The sequence below is a fragment of the Lytechinus variegatus genome, chromosome 3, assembly GCF_018143015.1.
Source record: "Lytechinus variegatus isolate NC3 chromosome 3, Lvar_3.0, whole genome shotgun sequence".
Classification (NCBI taxonomy): Eukaryota; Metazoa; Echinodermata; class Echinoidea; order Temnopleuroida; family Toxopneustidae; genus Lytechinus; species Lytechinus variegatus.
In genome coordinates, this window is record NC_054742.1 from 14,055,681 (window position 1) to 14,073,955 (window position 18,275).

Consider the following 18,275-nt stretch of genomic DNA (forward strand, 5'->3'; position numbering starts at 1 on the left):
GCTGAAGTGTTTCCATCACACACATTGCAGAACCAGAAAAAAAATTGCTTGTTAGACTAATTCACCAGTCGTTCGGTAAAATTATCTTCATTTACATTGGAAATCAATGTACGATTATACAAAAACTGGTAAAAGCTACTGGGTAAAATGAAAATGTGATAAGGAGGTTCCACGTGGGTGTAAAGGGAGTTGAACATGCTAGACTTGTAAAACAGTCGTTTGTATGAATTTTACAATTTAACAGCTAAAAATCACGATTATCCGGGAGATTTTGGCATGGGGTCGGGAGAATGGATCTTAATCCAATATTCTCCCGCAGGATCCGGGAGACTTGGAAGCTCTGAATCCCAACACCAGTGTGATTTCAAGTACGGAGTTGTGGCTGGTGTTGGTGATGTCACAACACCAACAACAGTTGTCAACATCGTGAAATCATCCATTGACTGTTCAGAACGATGTCCAAAAAGCCCCCAAATCATCGATAAAACTTCATCCAACCCTAAAATAATGCAAATAACTTGAAAGGTGAGGATGTATTTATGCTACATATGTTTGTTAAAAGGTGTTATGTAATCATTTACATCTGATGAACACGGACTTTAAAGCATTCTTGGTACACTGGCAGACACAAATTTTTACCAACGGGAGTATTGAGACATTGCTAATATTTAATCAATGCATAAGTAATGCATCTTGATTATGTTCTTTTATCAATAGTTATCAATATGGGAAAATTTTCTTCCCGATAACAACACTAATCATCATCATGACAAATGATGTAGCTGAGCTTAGACCATTAGATGAGTAGTCTGGAAACATACTCAATTGACAACTACATGTCTTTCAGAAAAAGTTGTTTTAACTAACCTGTTGTTGCATTTGGTGAATGGCAAACATCACTGTCAGTGGTATGTGTATTCTGAGAGTGATAGGAATCTGTGGTAGAGCATTGATCATCTGGTAATGCACGCTTCTTACTCACCATCACCTTGCCAACATCCACCTGATAATAAACAATAACATGTCTATGGATACACTTTAATTCCTCAATAATACCCAACATTTTATGTACAAACAAAAGAAATGTCAAATAAATAGTAGCATCAAATTGTTATCCACTACCCGTGAAAGATGAAAACAGATGACATTGATATTAATTGATGGTTTCAATAAATTAAAGTCAATTATACCAAAGAAAAAAACAAGATACAGCAGCTTCCACTCTGGGGACAACAAATTAATGAAATGTGCATGCTTACCAGTCTGGTTTCTTTCTCATTGATGAAGTGATCAAACAGTAAGTCAACAGCTGGCAGATCAAAGCTGCTAGTATTACTACCTGGTGGACGTATCACAATGGCAGTAAGCTTCCTTCCAAATGTCATTTGGGTGAAGAACTCTATTTCATCCGTACACCAATGGCTAACACCTTTTCCTGTAGGCTTCACCTAAATCAAAATAAACCAAAAAAGTGTTTAATACCAAAAAAATATTTCATTTTTTTTACTAAGAGTGAGATACAGTCTTTAAAATGCTAATCCCATTTTTTTTAAATTTGAAACAATGCATGCACAAAATATAATTGAGACAACCTAGGTCTCTTATGACTCCTAGAAATAATATGTCCTCAATGCATAATTCTGAAAAGAAACTTGCATTTATTTATCCTAAGTTGTGTTTAAATGCATGACTTGTTTAAAAAGCCCTAGACAATTATTTAGACAACAAAAGCTTCTCAAATATCACTTGACATTTAATTGTTGATATAAATTAATGACATCTATACAACTTTTACCTCAAAGATATTTGTTAGAAAAATTACAAAGACTATTATAAAATGGATAGTGGGCTAGTTATGGACAAATGAATTGAATATTGAAACACCTTAGTAACATCTTGTATGTTTGGTCAAGCCATTAAAACTATTTGACAACAAAATACATATATGCATTATAAACGAAGGGAAATGGAAAATATGATACAAGTATCCCATAAAGGGATTAAGTAAAATATTGCTCGTGGCTTTTTATATAAATAGTTGTGGTTCTATTTGTATCATCTAAATACTGCCAAATTTGCTTAACTATCCAAATCTTAACACAGGAAAATATGAACACATGTCACAAAAGGAACACTGACACAATTAACAAGAGACAAATCAAGTGAAAATATCAGCCAATAAAATGTTCAAACATGCAGAGGTAAATCTAGAACATGCAAGAACATGCAAAACTAATTCAAAGTGAACTCAACTTTGAAAAAAAAAAATACTTGGGAATATGGATATTAGTAAAGCAGTTTTGGTCCACTGGAAAATGACATGACTGGAAAAAATTCATTGTCCAATTCTCTTTTGATGATACTTTAAAGGTAGCTAGTTTTCTAACTTTCCAAGATAGATATTTCATATCCATTGCTCTTCAATACTTACTTATTTTTATAATTTAGTTCTTTTTTCCTATTAAGCGTAAAAAGAGACACCCATAGGCAGTGATATGTGCTATACAAGCACTGTCGTATTATTGTTATAATTATTAAGATCAATCATATGTATCATGGCTCAATACGGCCAATCCAGAATGCTGGAATGAGCCCTTTATGATCCAGTCTTCAAATTAAACATGTGAGAGGAGCACAATTCATAATAATAATTTATATCTGAGAATGAAATTATCTTTATCCATTTCGTATTAACTGTATGGAGATTCAGATTCAAACCTAATATCAATGAAATTCTTGTTGGATTATACGTTGTATTCCTTCATTTCTAGCCCAAATACATGTCTCAAATGTTTACAGTAGGTAGGGGTTGTCTTGAGAATGAACATGCACTTTTCCTCCATTGCAGGCATAAGCACTCTCTTACAGTTAATTATTATGCAATTTGCATGTTAGAGATTGCAAAGTGCATAAGATAACAGCCTCTTTTACAGGAGACCCTGTTAATATCAGCAAATTTGCAACAAAAAAGAAAGAAAGTCAACTTGCTCATCTTACTACCAACTTTTTATTTGCACTGATAAAATACATAAATCAATAATGTTCACTGATTGATTGCTTATAATACAGAAAAAGAAATCTGATTGTTGGAATATGAAAATGCATGACCCTGTATCTTTTCATTTTTATATCAAAATGTTCAGAGAGAATATTTTGTTGACATGACTCAGCCGTGACTACATTAAGCTCCTTGGTATCAATAAATAATGATTTCCTCAAGGATCTTTCAAACATTGGTTAAATGTACAAAATAATAATTTATCAATTGACATGATTGGATAAATCTGGGAAAATACTTTGTGACATAATCTTGTACATTATGGCTATTATTAAACCTTTATTATTTTGCCCTGAAACATGTTTTTAAGGCACTAGCTACTGAAAAAAATAGGACAGGAACAATAAACATTGGTGTGTTGTTAACCAATCTACAATAACCAATGAAAGCTAATACAAGATTTTCAAAGAAATATAATTTTTAGAATATTTTCTGGTCAATTTACATATGTAAACATATGTAAGCTTCAACTATGTTTCCAACACTGAATGAGAAAACTAAAAACAAAAGAGAATAGTGAGAGAGTAAAAGTAAGGTGAGATTATTCCTTTCAATACTGATTATGATGTGCACTGAGATGAATATGGCTGTTTCCTTTAAAAATAAGTTTTGCTTTTAACCAAGAGATTATTTACTTATTGAATAAGTATCATGGACCTATTCCATGCTTGTATATAACAGCACTATACATCTTTTGGTTAAGTCTGATTTAATGTGTAACATACAATATTACAATGTTAATTGTAGGCCTAATTATTCTAAACTTTTTGTTTTCGTCAATGTCAAAATCCATTCATAGGTCATACTCATAATGGAACCTAGTGGGTTCAATGAGTGTGATGCATAGAATTCCATCGTATGCAAGTTAATGTCTGGAGGTTGAACATCAGGTCAGGGGAGGATCCAGAATTTTACAAGGGGGGGCATTTCGTACAGTAACAAGTTTACATGCCAAGATTTAAAAAAAGGTTTCACTACCAATTCAAGGTCATTTTCTTCCAGGAAAAATTTAACAAGCAAAAAAAAAAGGTCCTCACTTGCATATGTATGATATATTCCTTTAAAAAATGTGTGAGTCTCAAAGGGGGGCACAGTCGACAGACTAGATGTGCCCCTACCTGGATCTACCACTACATCAGGTTACCATAGTAAAACATTATTGCAAAAAACTTTGCTTTAAAAAATTTAATGCATAAGTTAGAATTCATTGTAAACCAAAACATAAGTACATGTACTTGTAGACCTATATTATTGTGTAGAACAAATTGTAATGGCTTGAATGTGGATTTTTATTCAGAATACACACTAATTTCAAACAAGCTCATTCAACATTATAATCAAGTTAACCATGTCATGTTTTTGAGAAAAAAACAACAACTTCATATATCCTTCGAAATTAATTGAAATGAGATTATTTTAATTTTAGTGAAAGTCATCTATTAAAAAAGCATTGAAGCAAAGACTCTATAGAAAAGAGTTTGAGAAATAAACGCTATGTCAGCCAAGTATTCAAAATGAAATAATTACCTCGGTATGATAAAAGCATTCATCCTCCCCTCTACATCATTTTTTTTAAAACCATTGCCATTTCCAGTGGACTATAAGGACATGTATTAGAAGAATATGAGGTAATGAGGTATATAGAAATACCTACGCTTTCATTGCCCAAGAAGATTATTTTCCCAACATCGCTTGCATGAAGCGCTTTAATATTGTAGCTAATCAAGGCCAATTGGAACACTCCTTCGGTTCTTGATACGATTTTCTGGTGAAATCAAATCAATGCATTTGAACATAATCAAACTATCAGAGTCACTTACTTTCTACAACACAAATAACCATCGACACTAGCCATACTACTTATCAGCACTGCAGGGCAATTATGCAACGCACCACACCACATTTACACTCCAATTCATTGCTTACTTTGTAGAGTAGGGGGATATTATAGACCCAGCATTGTGATGATAAACTTCACAATTTTTTAAAAATTCAATATATATTTTACAAATCCTGATCCTCAGAGATAAGGGATTATGTCAATTAGTGCAACCCTACAGTATCTTAAATATAGCAAAAACTGCTTTCCAAATGAAATATATTTGTCAACCATAATTTCATGTTAAAAGACTCAAACCTAGATTTCTTGTACAATAATATACATACTTTTATGTAAGGTGAGAAAATTCAGTCATAACAACTGAATTCGAAATGGTATATCATTCTTTAAAGAAAATAATTCATTTTAATCATAAAACGGTCTTGGTTGGTGTTTTATATAAAAGCTATTTGTGAAGTTGCTTTCATGTGCTAAGTCTTCTATATAAGGTATCATTTAACCTAAAGGAAGGGTCATTGGCCCTGCCTAAAGTCATTTGTAACTTACAAACAACTTTAAAAAAACACCTATAATAGAATGGAAGAGATGCAAGGATTCAATTTCAATAATTTGAATGGCAAATTTAGCAATTTATTCATCCCACAAAATAACATGGCATGAGTATGATTTATGTATATGCCCCATTTCTATATCATTATCAGGACTTTCTCTATTTTATTCAAGAAGGTACAGAAAGGCTACATATACCTCCCAGACAAAACTGATGACCTGAATGGCTTGACAAAGACGACATTGAATGGATAATCAAATTTCCTTGTAAGATTGGGAACTGGTTGTAGGTTTAACAACCTACAAAAGAATTTGATTAATATGGTTATTCATACAGCACTTATTCACTGAGTGTGAACATCATTTCAGCAGAAAGGGGAGAGATGGACCTGATGTAAAGCAACAGTTATGCAGGAATGTCTCAACAAAAATAATGAAATAATGAGTAGAATTTATACTATAGTTTCTCAACCATGAATATTGAGAATATCATATTCTTCTTTTTCTTAGTTCAGCAATACAAACACATTTTACAAAGAAATTTGGAAGTCCTTGAAAAAAGATAAAAATGGAAGAGGCTTTTCCTTTTTACTCACAAAGGTCATGGAAAACAGAAACCAAGCTATCAGCTTTGCCTTAACTCATTTTCAATCAATCATGAATTATATAGTCTAAATCTTTTTTTTTTCTTGGACATTGAATTTAGAAAGCAAAACCTGATATCTGGCTTATGTTATCTTCAGAATATATAAACCAAAATGCACATAGAAAAGCAGAGTTAGAGTAAAAGAAACCTCTCTAAATAAATCAAGCAAGCAAATTGTTGCATAGTGGTCATTGGTAGTTCACTGATACACATAAGGTAGGGCATTAGTAGGAATCATACCAACAAGGTATCTTTGGAACAGATCAAACTTGCCTAAGATGAAACAAAGGGTGTGAGGATTCATAAATCATCAATCTCATCTCAAAAACCATAAAATGATCGTAATAAAATGTGCTTTTTAATATAAAAGCCTCGGAATAAATTTAGTTTTTATCATAAATGCTTATAATGTTGGTTTACTGCTTCAAAGTTAATGAAAATTCAAAATATCTATCAGTAAATACTTGGACTATCCAAAACATACAACCATAGGTTAATTTATGTGTAAAAGTGTAAGGAAGTGTCTCAAAGTGAGAATGGGTTCAAATGTTATTTGTAGCGTAATAATATTCTTTTCAGAGTGGCAATGCATATTACTGCAATATTACAATGTAACACGTTGCTGACATCAAAAGACAAGGATCCCTTTCATCAAATTATAAAAAAAATAATGCAGATTATTTGGTCGGTATTGCTGAATCATTTCTCTTTGCATATTTGGAAGAATATGATATAAACTCGTATTCACCTCACATCTTTCAGACTTTTCCAAAGTAGCTAGTGCATTTGTTAATATGCATCATTTGCATAGTTGTAAATGATAACACAGAATTTCAGCTTACTGCAAATGTATTTAAAAACCTGAGATGTAACCTTACTCTTGCAAGTTTGCAGCAGACGGCCTGAGCTGGGTCACTCGTGAAACGAGGATGTAGAGGGCGGAGACGGGAGACTGGAATGCGCTCCCTATTACCATAATCAATGTAAATCACATCTACATGGATACCAACTGCTTCCGACAATGATGTAGGGCTAAGATGTATAGCTAGAGAAGAAAATAAACATATTACATTACTGCAGCAGGTTCTTTGCTTATAGTGGGTACTTTTTTTTCATTCAAAACTCATCTTCATCTTTCAATCTGATGGTAGAGTTTGTTTTTAGCAAATCATCATACCTAGGTTTACTTCATTGTGAAACACTTGCACAATGTAAGTGAATTTCTATATCCTCTTGCGTTTATTACTAAGTTTCATAACCAAAGAATTATTCAAACTTGTCTACTGATCTAACTAATGCATAGACAAATGCACGTTGTATGTTGACTGTCATAAATACTGGAATCATTAATTCGGAGCAGTGGGATCATTTATGCAGTAACATTAGTAACTAGTTTTAATTTACTACGCTATGACAAAAGCGTGCATTAATCAATAAATATGTATCAATAAATGCACTGAAATAGGTGTGCTTTAAATGAAATCTCCAGACAATGATTTAAAACTATGAATTCAAAACCACCCTTGGTAATTTAGGCCTAAAAGAATCATGCATTATGAAAATAACATGATTTTTTTTCTCTCAATGCAGTTTGATTAATTCCCTGAAAATAACCAACAGAATTGTAGATTTATTTATAAATGATCACACCTTCAGAATTCATAGTTTTGTTTCGAATATTACTGTGGCTCACAATTTCATTATCCTCTGCTGTCCGTGTTTTATTGCTTGAATTCAAATAAACTGATCGACCTCTCATCTAAATATTGTGTACCTGTAATCTTGTCCTGATAGTATACTAGCAAAATGACAAGATATAAATTAAGCATGTTGTAAAAGGGCACAAAATGTTACAAACCAATGATACGAGCACGGTACCAGCAGTCATCATTAGTAAAGCAAGCACAGCAGTACATTCCAACTTTAGGTTGAAGGGAAGGTAACTTAACCACGCTGTAATATTTCCTAAAAGATGGGTGTAAGTATCAGATAATAATATTGAATCAATCTTACAGTGATATCATACAATATCAAGAAAACAACTATCTAGCGTAATGAGAGTATTCAAGTCATTAAATGCTTGTAAACAACCCTTTAAAAATGTCCATACCATAGTATAAATACCACTCATCTTTCACAGCGCCGTTCCCAAATTCCCATTAAAAAAAATCAAGAATTTACTACAATTAGAATGCTAGAACTACAGAGACACTTTGTGGAATTCCTGCTAAAAACATAGTTCTATTCATATTTGAGGTGCCTTAGCAGATGAAATTGTTTTGTTTGCTTTGTGGCTGGAATGTGCATAGAAACTGATATTTTTATGAGTTTTGAAATTGGTACACAATATCTGACCTTATCTCTTCCATTAGCGCTTCAATCCTAGACTGTGTTGGTTGAATCCAGAAGATAGAGGGTGACACTACTTCACTAACAACCACCTCAACCCTTATACCAATGGGAAGATCTACAGGGATGATCTCTTTAGGAATGGATTGCAGCATTACTTCTGGCTTCTCCTTCAAATAAAAACAAAAAAGATATTAAAGGAATGATCAAAATGAAGGCACAATACAGATGTTTATAGATAAACAGCCATGAAAGAAATCATAAAATATTCAATTAAATGAAATATTTCATACACTCAATGGTTCAAGTTATTGAGGATAGCCAAATAAAACCTCACAAAACATACATGGTTACAAGACTGATATCAAGATGATATATGTCTAGGGGCTAGACCTACCCATTGCTTATACTTTAATTTACGAAGCCAATGAGTAATCTTTATCCCATGGTCTTGTGACATTAGAATACTACAGGGCTTGATTTAGGAATTCAAAGGGGTAAGGCCATTCTTTAATAGGACACTTAAAGGAAACAGGAGGCAGTGCTGAGTGTGTTGGCAACCAAGGCGATTTGAAAAAAGGCATCAATAGTAAAATGTATTTTTCAATGTGACACATGCACTGGATAACAGCAGGGCATTGAGGCAACAGGCAAAAAGTTAGCTTATTTTGTCCATATTCTAATATTCTAAAGGGCATCAAGGCATCAAGGTTATTTCCGAGGGAACAGGAGCATGAGGCCTTTGATTAATTTGAGCCCTGATATTAAATTTATAACTGATTTCCATTTGAAATTATATCAGTGACACGCCACATCAGAATGGTCTGATCTCCTATATCATCTTACCTTATCCTATCATGTATCTTCATATTTCATCACCTTATCTCATTTATCTTTATCTTATATCATCATCTTATCTTACCTTCCTATCTCATCATTTTCTTATCTACATTATCTTGTCTTATATCATCTCATAATATCTTGTCTTTATCTCACCTTCTCTTATCTTACTTTCATCATCTTATCTTATAACCTAATCAAACTGTAGACAATCTACGATGATTACCTGTGTAACTTCATATGGCTTTGCTGCTATGCCTGATAAGTGGTCACCTACTGAAGTCTGATGTTGTGTAATGTTGTCCAAGCATCCACCACTCACTAATGATGTATTAGACTTATTACTTGGTGAAACAGACTGCTGGGACTCACCAGAAGGTAATGAAGAACTTTCATGTGACTCTACCTCTATACTAATGGTCTGAAAGGATAACAGTTACATCTTATTATTTCTTTACTCTTGTCTGCTAAACCTCTAAAATGAAGCAAGGGTGTGACTGTTAGCAATATATTTGTCTCTTTCTTCACATTCAAATTCACAATACATATTTCAATTGCACAATTTTTTTTATTACAGGCCAGCATGACATTTGTTCCAACTTCATATTACCACCCTATACAAATCTTATACACCTGATTCTCGGCACACCTACAAAATCAAATTTTTGTATCTTTGATTCTACCCTGACACCAGATAATTAGCCATTCTACATCATTCATATCAAACATTTCTAATAAATGGAAGCATCCACATGAAAAGTGTTTGGAAATCAAACAATAATAAATGGTACTTTCCAGGTTGATATTCTGAAACTCACTTGGTCCGTAGTGCTTGATCCACAGGTTTCATTCACTGTGTTAACAATGGAAGCTGAAGACTGTTCAACATCTGTGATAGTATTGTCAGTCCTGTTAGCTAGTGAAGGTTCATCATTTTCTCCTGCAGTCTCTCTATCTGTTGCACAGTCTGTAGAACTCTCATCTAAATCATTCCAACAAAACATTTTATTACTTCCCAAATTCAAAATATTATCATAAAATAAACCTAGCAAGTATGTTATCATCAAAGGAGCTGACTTGATATAATGCATGCATACAACAGTGCTACAAAGCAGGTGGATTATGAAACACCAGGTGTGTCTTGCATGGTATTGTAAAATCCTAACACACTTTAATCCCCTGAGTCTACTTTTACAAATAATTTATTTCAACCTCAGCATATGATATAAAATATGATTGTGAATCTCATTTGTCAAAATAGAAATAAATATAATCAGTCATGGAAAAATTAATAAAGTTGTTAATTAAAGATCATGGCCCTGAACCTATTAAGTTAAGGATGGGGTACGTTACAAATATCAATTCTTAAAACAGCTGTTAATATATGACATGGGTCCCATTTCATAAAGACTTGTTATAATAATAAAGTCACATTTTCTATAACAAATTTTATATCAACCAATCAAATTGAAGGATTTCAGTAGCTTTTAACTGTTATTGTAAATTTGAAATTATAACAAGTTTTATGAAATGGACCCCAGATCCATAGTATATAAAACCACTGTAACAGGGCTCAACAACCGATCAAAATCAAAGTCTTACAGTTCCCACTGATGATATATCTAAGTTTGGCAATGGGGTCCTGGGGTGCTAGTTCAGACTTTTGCAAGACAAATGACTGATCATGTCCTTGTGCAGTGAAAATTCTTCTCGGGCTGATATTTGACAAAGTGGGACTGATATCCATAAACCCCTAAGAAGTCATACGCTAGGAGTTATGTTAAGAACATTTTCAGGAATCTGCCCCTAAACAGTAACAAGGTAATAATCTACATTAATACATCATCCTCTGTACCTGATTCAAAGTTTGGAAGAGATGCTTTGATCATCATGAGAGCTGTCAGACTTTTATCCATCTTGACACTGACCTCAGGAAATGCCTTGAGAAACTTCTTCTTGTCCGTCTCCTTTAAAAGAGCATTCAGCTGCCCCATCGTCTATGTGACAAAAATAAAAATATTTTAGGATTTGAAAATTCTTATGCAGTATGACTTGACCTAGGTTTCCATCTTTAACCTCTTAAAGTAATTTTCTGAATATGTAAGGTGAAGAAACACGGGTATTTGCTGTACTTTGTAAGCAAACAATCAACATGCAATATTTTTATCATATTTGAGAGATGTTTAGTGAGTCCTACAGCACCTTGGAAACTACTTCTCTTGTAATAAATGTGCATTCTTTCTACTGATGAATAAATGCGATCATGGCAGATGTAGCCACAAATTACAAAATTGCATTTACATTACATGTTTCACGTACAGGTCTATCTATACTGTGATCCTTCCCAATTCATTGATGGTAAAGACAACTATCTCATTTATCATCCGCAGACAATTAAGAATGATTTGTGATACAAATTAGTTATTACAATGAACCATACTATCACAGATATACACTGGCTACCCATAGTTAAACAATGTTAAACCACAAACATAAATTAAACCCGACTTAATTTGGGCCTGTAAGTGAACAAGATGCTATTAACACAAGACATTCAGTTAAAAAGTATTATTGAAAATCAAATTTATGCTACATCTATTTAAAAAAAAGATTTCAGAATGCATCTCACCTCTTCAGATATATATCTCACATGTTGTATTATTTCTCTTTCATTTACTTCAAGTTCAGCTTTCCTCTGCTCAAGATTCTTTTTCATCTCCGCCAATACATGTTTTTTCCTTGATGATGACATGATGAATATGTGGTCAGGACAGGATCAAATTATCAATCTATTCACCTCCTATAAAAATAAAACAAGATTGATAGATGGAAAGTCAAATTGGTTATTTATGCCCAGCAACCATTCAATCTGCCAGACCAAGTGAATGGGTGTGCATACATAGAGCGCCATATTAATTTCAGGAGACTCTGCCTGGGGAAACTTGCTAAAAAAGTTAGGTGTTGATCCTACCCCTTATTGACTGCCTAATTTTCTTGGCTTACCTCTCAATATTTCTTTTACCTAATTTTTTGTCTCAAATGCAAACAAAAAAATGCAGAAAATCAACTTGACTTGGATCCTATGTCACAAACATGTAGATATTGGAGACTAATGAATGCAACAATTTTTAACAAGAACATTTGCACACAATGCAACCTTTTTTAGAACCGACCACCCGCTATAGACTAATTTTATGGCCAGTTCTTAAACTTGGTTGCACAGGCAAAATTTTCTGACTCTTCTGAACCAGCTCTATGTCATGACTCTGGTCTTGCTATGGCACAAATTTACAAAGGTGGTTTTTAAAACCATCGGTTGAACTCATGGTCTATGCAGATTTCCTAAATAAATTATGCTTATCTACCACTTATATTAAAATACTAAAATGCCGATGCACGCTTTTGTCACAGTGCGCCAAACTGACGCTTATTGCCGTGGTTATCCAAGCTATTTTATTCATGAGTCCACTGTTTTTAATTAATGAGTCCACTCTTAATCATGGCAACAGGCATCAATTTGGCGCACTGTAACAAAAGCGCACATTAGCATTGGACATCTTTTAACCCTAATTCTCCCGAATTTGTGACACCGGGTACGCAGTTACGACATTACGCAACTTTAAGTGCATGTCAGACCCCAAATTCCTCAAAAACAGGATATCATGTACAAATCCAATGCAGATTGTGTATTAGCCAAAATTCATAAAAGTATCATTATTTCTACTCTTAGATATTAAACTTAATTAATTTTGCCTTGTTTATGATCAGAATTAAGTTTGGAACGATTTCCATCGAAAAAAACAATTAAAAACAAAAAGTAAAAAAAAAAAAAGAAATACATAATTAAAAAACCAATAAAATACATAATTGGTCTTGGCACCAGATTTTTTTCACTCATGATTGTTAGGAATGCTATAAAGAATATTTTCACCAAAAATATCATTCTAGGAGCTTTATTTAGTGAATCAGAACAAAAAGTATGATTTCATGAATAAATTAGCATAATTAATTCATATAAAATATATGAATTCAGTGAAATTTACCAATGCAACTGCATAGATTACGTCATTCTCTACCATCATGCAAAGTTTTGTCGTTATCGCGCAATCCGTGGCTGAGATCTTAAGGGGGGCCATAATGCCCCCCTCCCTGGAATGACAAGAATCAAAATACCCCAGGAGATTTAGGGTTAATATACATGGTGAATAACCGTCATATTTATACAGAAAATCTACATAAACCATGGGTTCAACCAATGGTTCTAAAAACCACATTTGTAAATTTAGGCTCATGAGTCCTACTGCAGGCTCCAGCACATCAATTAAGACAGAAAACAGATGTTTCGATCTATTCTATAATTTGGATTTCTGTGTATGAACAGCAGTTTTGAAGTGGGGTTTCAGCAGGGTCAACAAAAGTTAGATAAATTCTATTCCTTTTTATCCCTCTTTCCTTTTGGGGCAAGTCCAAGAAAAGGTCACCCTAGAAGGCAAAATTTCATCTTTTATTTGAGAAGTTATCTTTGGTGGGGTAAGAAAGCCAAAATGTTGAATTTTAAAATTTCATTAAGAAAAATTTGGTAATATGCATATTTATGCTAATTTGGGGCACCTAATTTGCATAATTGGTAAAATGGGCATTGTGTATGGGACAATTATAAAAACTCTGAGAAAATAAAAACAAAACTTTTGAGATTTAGTCATAGGTGGGACATGGACCCCCTAACATCTTATTACTTTTTTGGGGGTAAAAAGTGCTGTCATCCTTACTATAATTTGGCTAATCTTGTGTGTCCTTCCGTTTGTTTGAAGCAGCTTTTCTCCGTGGTTTTCCACTCGATTGAGCTGGAATTTTTTCTAAACATGGTTAAATTGTTCAGATTGTCATGTGGGGGGTTGTTCGTGGTATATTGGTCGCATTATTTAAAGTTTTTTTACAATTCGTAACTTTTTGGCATTCCTTTTTCGCAGCCCTGAGTATAGCTTCGAAGTATTCCCAGTCCCTTTTACCTCTCTCGGGTCAGCGAAATACAAAGCACGGTATACGGTACGTACTTACACTCATGCGCTGGCTGCATGTATATATGCATGTGTAGCGCTGCTGAAACGTAAACAACATACCGTAATCGGCCGATGTCCTCAGTGGTTACCGTACAAAATGTGGGCAGTTGTCACAAAGAGGTTAACCCTATTCTGACTTGGCTTTTTGAAAACAAGTGTTGACTGGGGGTTTGCTGGGGGGTGAGGGTCTACATCTAATGTTTCTGCCCAGTTTCATTAACACATGCATGGTTAGTATTTTGACGTAAAATGTAATATTTATATTGAATGATTGATGCCGCAGTAAATCTAAATTCCAACATATGATGAAGTTGTTTGGCTGAGTCAGATAATCAACTCAGTGCTAAGTTCCAAAACCCAAAATTAAAATTGTCTTAAATAGATTTGCTATTAACCCTTTTATTTAAAGGCAAATTTAATCAGATTTTCTTCTGCAAATTGGCAACACTGGCATTTTTTTGCTACACATATTTTGTTTGACATGTATTCTACAAAACTCTGTTGTACATATGTAGATGTTTACTAAAAATGTAGATATGAATAATACAGTGTAAAAATGGTTTATCGTTTCAACAGCCAATACCGTGTATAACAGACATACGGGACCTTATGCATTATGCCATCTCAAATATTATGATCTTTTCATCTGTATGCTGTTGTAGCATATCTTGCCTTTGATTAACATGATATTTTTATGAAAAAAGACATAATCTAACATACATGTATCAATATTGTTATATTTATTTGAATGAAATTAAAATCAGTGAAGATGTCCATATAACTTTTAAAAGACACAATAATTCCATACTACATTTACAGTGTACTTTTTAAGATTTTTATCAATTATTTCAATGCATAACTATTTGATCCACCAGTAAAAAAAAGATATCTAAAACCTCTAAAAAAAAAATTAAAATGCCCATGTAAGCCATACAAATCTTATCTTTTTATCACAATTAACATCTAAAACCTTTTCTCTCTCTCTCTCTGTCTCGCTCTTTTGTATTCTTTAATTTCTCTATCTCTCTCTTCATCTCTCTCTCTGATTTTCCCACTGTCTCTCTCATTTCCCCCACTATCTCTCTCTCTCATTCATTTTCCCGTGAGTCTCTTTCATTTTCCCCTGTCTCTCTGTCATTCATTTTCCCCTGTCTCTCATTTTCCTCACTGTCTGTCTGACTCATTTTTCCCACCACTGTTTCTGTCTCACTCATTTTATCACCCCCCCCCCCTTCTCTCACTCTCACTTCTTTTCGACATCCTGCCATACTTATATATGATTGAGCAACCTTTAATTTAAAAATTACAAACAACTGCAGTCTAATGTGCATTGTAAGGTACATGTGCAATGTACTTACATATTTATTTCCGACCCAATACATGTAATCATAACATTTCTATATCACAATAATTGCCTCTTGACTGCTTACTGAATACACCGTGTTCTAATACATTTTTCCATTTTATAGTTAGATTTGGATTTCACTCTGTAATGATTATTGAAGTTCTTCCTCCAGTTCAACCCAAGAAGCTTAACTTAATTGAACCTCCTATCTATATTGAAAGAGAAGTCTGCTATAAATCAGTTGTCTCAATATATTTCATCAATAAACTGCTCGGCTTTCAGTGTAAATAGGCAGTCTAGCTGTACATACAAGAATGTCACCCCCTCCCCTCCCCCCCACACACTTTGATAAAGAAAAATGACTCCTACCCCCTGTGCTGCCACGGGTAATTGCTGCTAGTCTAATTAATTATGCAAATTAGGTCTTGTCCAAGGATGGAATGTCCCATACATAACATTTTGAGGATGTTTTTTAAAGTTATTTCTCATAATACAATACTTGTATTGTTGCATCTCTGGGAAGTTCTAATTTATAAAGTATGAAAATGTTATACCCAAAAAGTTAAAAAATAGAGTTTAATTCATGAAACCATGAATAACAAGAAAAAAATGCCGAAATGGCTAATTTCTTTTCAGTCATATCAAATATGTCTCAATAGAACATTTTAAAAGACAGAAACTCTTTTGTTATTTTCAAATTTTAAATTATTTCAATTTTTTGAATTATGGGGAAAATTGTGTACAATCTCTACGGGGACAAAATGTCACATACGTAACTGTCCCACACATAACATGTCATTAATTTGTTGAATTAGAGTCTGTAATTATAAGGATTTGGCTTATGATATGAAACTTGCCTTAGATATTCTAGAGTATTGTGACTTCTATCACAATAAGTTCGAGTTGTCAAATGAAATACTTTCAGAGAATTCTCAACTTGAAAAAAATGTTTTAAAAATTGTCTTTTTTTCTGATTGTCTTTTTTCTGCGTCCCATACGTAACAGCCCATCTTTTCTCTCTAAAAGGTCAAGGTCATATGTCACCATTTTTTGCATGATTATTCTTCTTCTAGATGTCTACCATCATGAGGGTATTCAATCTAATCAAAGTCAACACTATTTTTCAGGTCATTAAACCTCTGAAATGTCCCATACGTAACACGCACAAATTCTTGGACTTGCCCTTTGTATGATGGACACTGCACTTGCTCTCCAGCACAAAGTGTTTGAAATTACAATAAACTTAATTGAGTACAAGGTGGTTGGTTTCAAAAGAGGTGGAAAACATGTGCTGGACTCACTAAGAGAATCTATGTCATTAGGAAACAAGTGGAATGCCTCTGGCCGTCTCACCTGCATCACGCGGTTCAATATAGCAGCAGTGCTCACTTTGAATACTACTCTAACTCGCACAAGATGTTCAGTGATACATGGTTACACTTATTTCCCTTTTTTATGAACTAGACCAATAAACTTACAGAGATATGATGGTTATTCAACAAAAAACCCCAACATGGCCAAAGTTCATTGACCTTACATGACCTTTGACCTTGATCATGTGACCTGAAACTCGAACAGGATGTTCAGTGATACTTGATTACTCTAATGTCCAAGTTTAATGAACTAGACCAATAAACTTTCAAAGTTATGATGGTAATTCAACAGATACCCCCGATTCGGCCAAAGTTCATTGACCCGAAATGACCTTTGACCTTAATCATGAGACCTGAAACTTGCACAAAATTTTCAGTGATGCTTGATTACTATTATGTCCAAGTTTCATGAATCAGATCCATAAACTTTCAAAGTTATGATGGGAATTCAACAGATATCCCCAATTCGGCCAAAGTTCATTGACCCTAAATGACCTTTGACCTTGGTCATGTGACGTGAAACTCATGCAGGATGTTCAGTGATACTTGATTAACCTTATGTCCAAGTTTCATGAACTAGGTCCATATATTTTCTAAGTTATGATGACATTTCAAAAACTTAACCTCAGGTTAAGATTTCGATGTTGATTCCTCCAACATGGTCTAAGTTCATTGACCCTAAATGACCTTTGACCTTGGTCATGTGACATGAAACTCTGATAGGATGTTCAGTAATACTTGATTAACCTTATGGCCAAGTTTTATTAACTAGGTCCATATACTTTCTAAGTTATGACATCATTTCAAAAACTTAACCTCAGGTTAAGATTTGATGTTGACGCCGCCGCCGTCGGAAAAGCGGCGCCTATAGTCTCACTTTGCTTCGCAGGTGAGACAAAAAAGAAAAATTAAATTTTGTGATATGCTCTATGTACATATGTAAAATTGTTGTTTTTTATACCCTTAATGAGTGCACGTATGGCAAGCGTGAAAAAACACCACTTTAAACATATTTTTTTGGTCACGCACGTGTATGATGGTGGTCCCCAAGTCAGTGCTCCTCACGAATTGACTTAAAATTCAACATGAATTCCTTTTCATTTCACAAAATCTTCCAGTTGATAAAGTTTCTTACATCATTATGAGTAAATGTGCCAAATATCTCATAAAAATTTGTAAGAAATATATGATTTTCTTGGAAAAAAAACCTCGGGC

At 33.7% G+C, this 18,275-nt stretch overlaps 1 protein-coding gene across 3 annotated transcripts in view; it reads right to left on the reverse strand.

Annotated features, from left to right (window-relative positions):
* Window positions 1–18,275, reverse strand: part of LOC121410276 (tudor domain-containing protein 1-like) — a 63,903-nt gene that overhangs the window by 26,273 nt on the left and 19,355 nt on the right. Inside the window, exons 1-11 of one of the 3 annotated variants that reach the window (XM_041602258.1) lie at window positions 13,326–13,424; window positions 11,912–12,082; window positions 11,138–11,279; window positions 10,101–10,264; window positions 9,509–9,703; window positions 8,449–8,612; window positions 7,952–8,058; window positions 6,972–7,138; window positions 4,713–4,823; window positions 1,260–1,448; window positions 868–1,003 (exon numbers count right to left, since the gene is read on the reverse strand). In XM_041602258.1, coding sequence (XP_041458192.1) covers window positions 868–1,003; window positions 1,260–1,448; window positions 4,713–4,823; window positions 6,972–7,138; window positions 7,952–8,058; window positions 8,449–8,612; window positions 9,509–9,703; window positions 10,101–10,264; window positions 11,138–11,279; window positions 11,912–12,034 — 1,498 coding nt within the window. In that variant the 5' untranslated portion in view covers window positions 12,035–12,082; window positions 13,326–13,424. Of the gene's footprint in view, window positions 1–867; window positions 1,004–1,259; window positions 1,449–4,712; window positions 4,824–6,971; window positions 7,139–7,951; window positions 8,059–8,448; window positions 8,613–9,508; window positions 9,704–10,100; window positions 10,265–11,137; window positions 11,280–11,911; window positions 12,083–13,325; window positions 13,425–18,275 lie in introns of those variants that run through there. The other 2 variants (XM_041602257.1, XM_041602259.1) reach the window with 2 other exon arrangements.